Genomic DNA, 1,709 nt, shown 5'->3' on the forward strand with positions numbered 1-1,709 from the left:
TCCTTATGAACCCCGCTTTCATCAGTTTGTCGATCTCTTCCTGAATGACTACACGTCTTTCTAGCGCAAACTGTCTCTTCCTTTGCTTAACAGGTTTGGCCCCTAGGCTTATATTGAGCCTATGGACTGCTATTTCGAGGTCTATTCTTGGCATATCCTCGACCTCCATGCAAAAATATCAATGTTACGGGATAGGCAATTGATGACTTCCTCCCAGAGGCTGGCCTTGAGATCACGACCAATAGTTACCATTTTTCCATGCTCGAGCTCGACCACTTTCAATTCCTCAACAGGGGTAAGTCTACCCCTTCGCTCGAGCTCGAGGTTTGAAAGTTGCATGACGTCTGTATTTATTTCTCGAATGCTAGTAACATAGCATTGTCCGGCAGTTGTTTGGTCTCCTGGAACTCCTCTGATACCATGACCTGTTGGGAACTTCATGGCTAGGTGGAATGTTGATACAATGGCTTTGATCTTGTTCGGCGGGGGTCTTCCCATAATTATGTTGTACGCCATAGGAGTGTTAACTACTTGGAAGGGTGTGATCTCCGTCACTTGGGCATTGTCGGAACCCAAAGTAAGCGGAAGCTCGACGATTCCTTCCGGGATAATGACTCCACCACCAAATCCCTGTAGGGGAGTTTTGACTGTTTTGAGCTGTTTGAGAGAGATCCACATCTTAGCGAAAGCTTCCTATGATAGTATGTTTGTTGCACTCCCATTATCGATCAGAATCCTCTTTACTTGGAAGTTAGCCACAATTGCAGAGACCACCAAGGCATCGTCATGAGCATATGATACTCCTTTCAAATCCCTTGCCCCAAAGGTAATTTCTTTGACTTCATCATGGGATTCCCTTGGGGTATGAGCATGTTGGCAGGCATACTGCTTTCTCCCACTGTTTGTGTCTCCTCCAGATGCTATACCTCCAATGATAATATTAATGGTCCCGGTAGTGGGTTGAGCACTGCTTCCTGCTCCGGGCTCTTTTTGATTGTCACGCTCATTCTTCAGACCTTTATCATGATCGATGTAATTTCTTAAGAGCCCTCTTTTGATGAAGGCTTCAATCTCCCGCTGTAAGGCTTGACAATCCTCATTGGTATGACCATAATCTCGGTGAAATTCATAATACTTGCTCCTATCTCTTGTGTCAGGGGACGACTTCATCCTTGAAGGCCACTTCAACTCTTTCATATCCTTGATCTCCATCAAAATGTTTTACTTGGTTGTGTTCAACTTGGTGAGAGGCCTTGACGGCCCTTCGTTCTTGCGCTTGTCTCGAGGATGCTCGGGTCGGGAGGTGACGTCATGCTGTCTCTTATTCTCGACCCTTTCATAAGAAAGACCAGGTCTTCTTGGGTTCAGCATTTCTTCCATATTAATGTATTTTTCAGCCAGTGTAAGGAGCTCAGTCACTGTCTGTGGCGGGGTCTTTGATAGGGAAATTTTGAAGGCTTCACGCCTTATGGCATAGGTCAGGGAAAAGAGTGCCGCCGTAATATGAAGGTCGGGTATTTGGTGTCTTTTCTTGTTAAACCTCGTCATAAATCCTCGTAAGGTTTCATTTGGTCCCTGGCGAAGTTGCATGAGAGAGGCCGCAGTCTTTCTGATAAGCTTGCTACTTGCAAAGAAGGCTAAGAACTTATCAGCCAAATCTGAGAATGAGGCTATGGAGTTGGGCTCCAATGTCGAAAACCAATCCCTAG

General features: G+C 45.7%; 1 protein-coding gene across 1 annotated transcript; it reads right to left on the bottom strand.

Annotated features, from left to right (window-relative positions):
- Positions 1 to 693: 693 nt before the first annotated feature.
- On the bottom strand, positions 694 to 1,212 carry LOC111406891. The gene has a single exon (XM_023036253.1). The coding sequence runs from the start codon at positions 1,210 to 1,212 to the stop codon at positions 694 to 696; it is 519 nt and encodes a 172-aa protein (XP_022892021.1).
- Between the last annotated feature and the right edge of the window lie 497 nt (positions 1,213 to 1,709).

This window comes from Olea europaea, chromosome 12 (genome assembly GCF_002742605.1).
Source record: "Olea europaea var. sylvestris chromosome 12, O_europaea_v1, whole genome shotgun sequence".
Lineage (NCBI taxonomy): Eukaryota > Viridiplantae > Streptophyta > Magnoliopsida > Lamiales > Oleaceae > Olea > Olea europaea.

Coding starts and splice junctions, on each gene's coding strand:
- LOC111406891 (XM_023036253.1), bottom strand. CDS start 1,212: ATGGAGATCAAGGATATGAAAGAGTTGAAGTGGCCTTCAAGGATGAAG.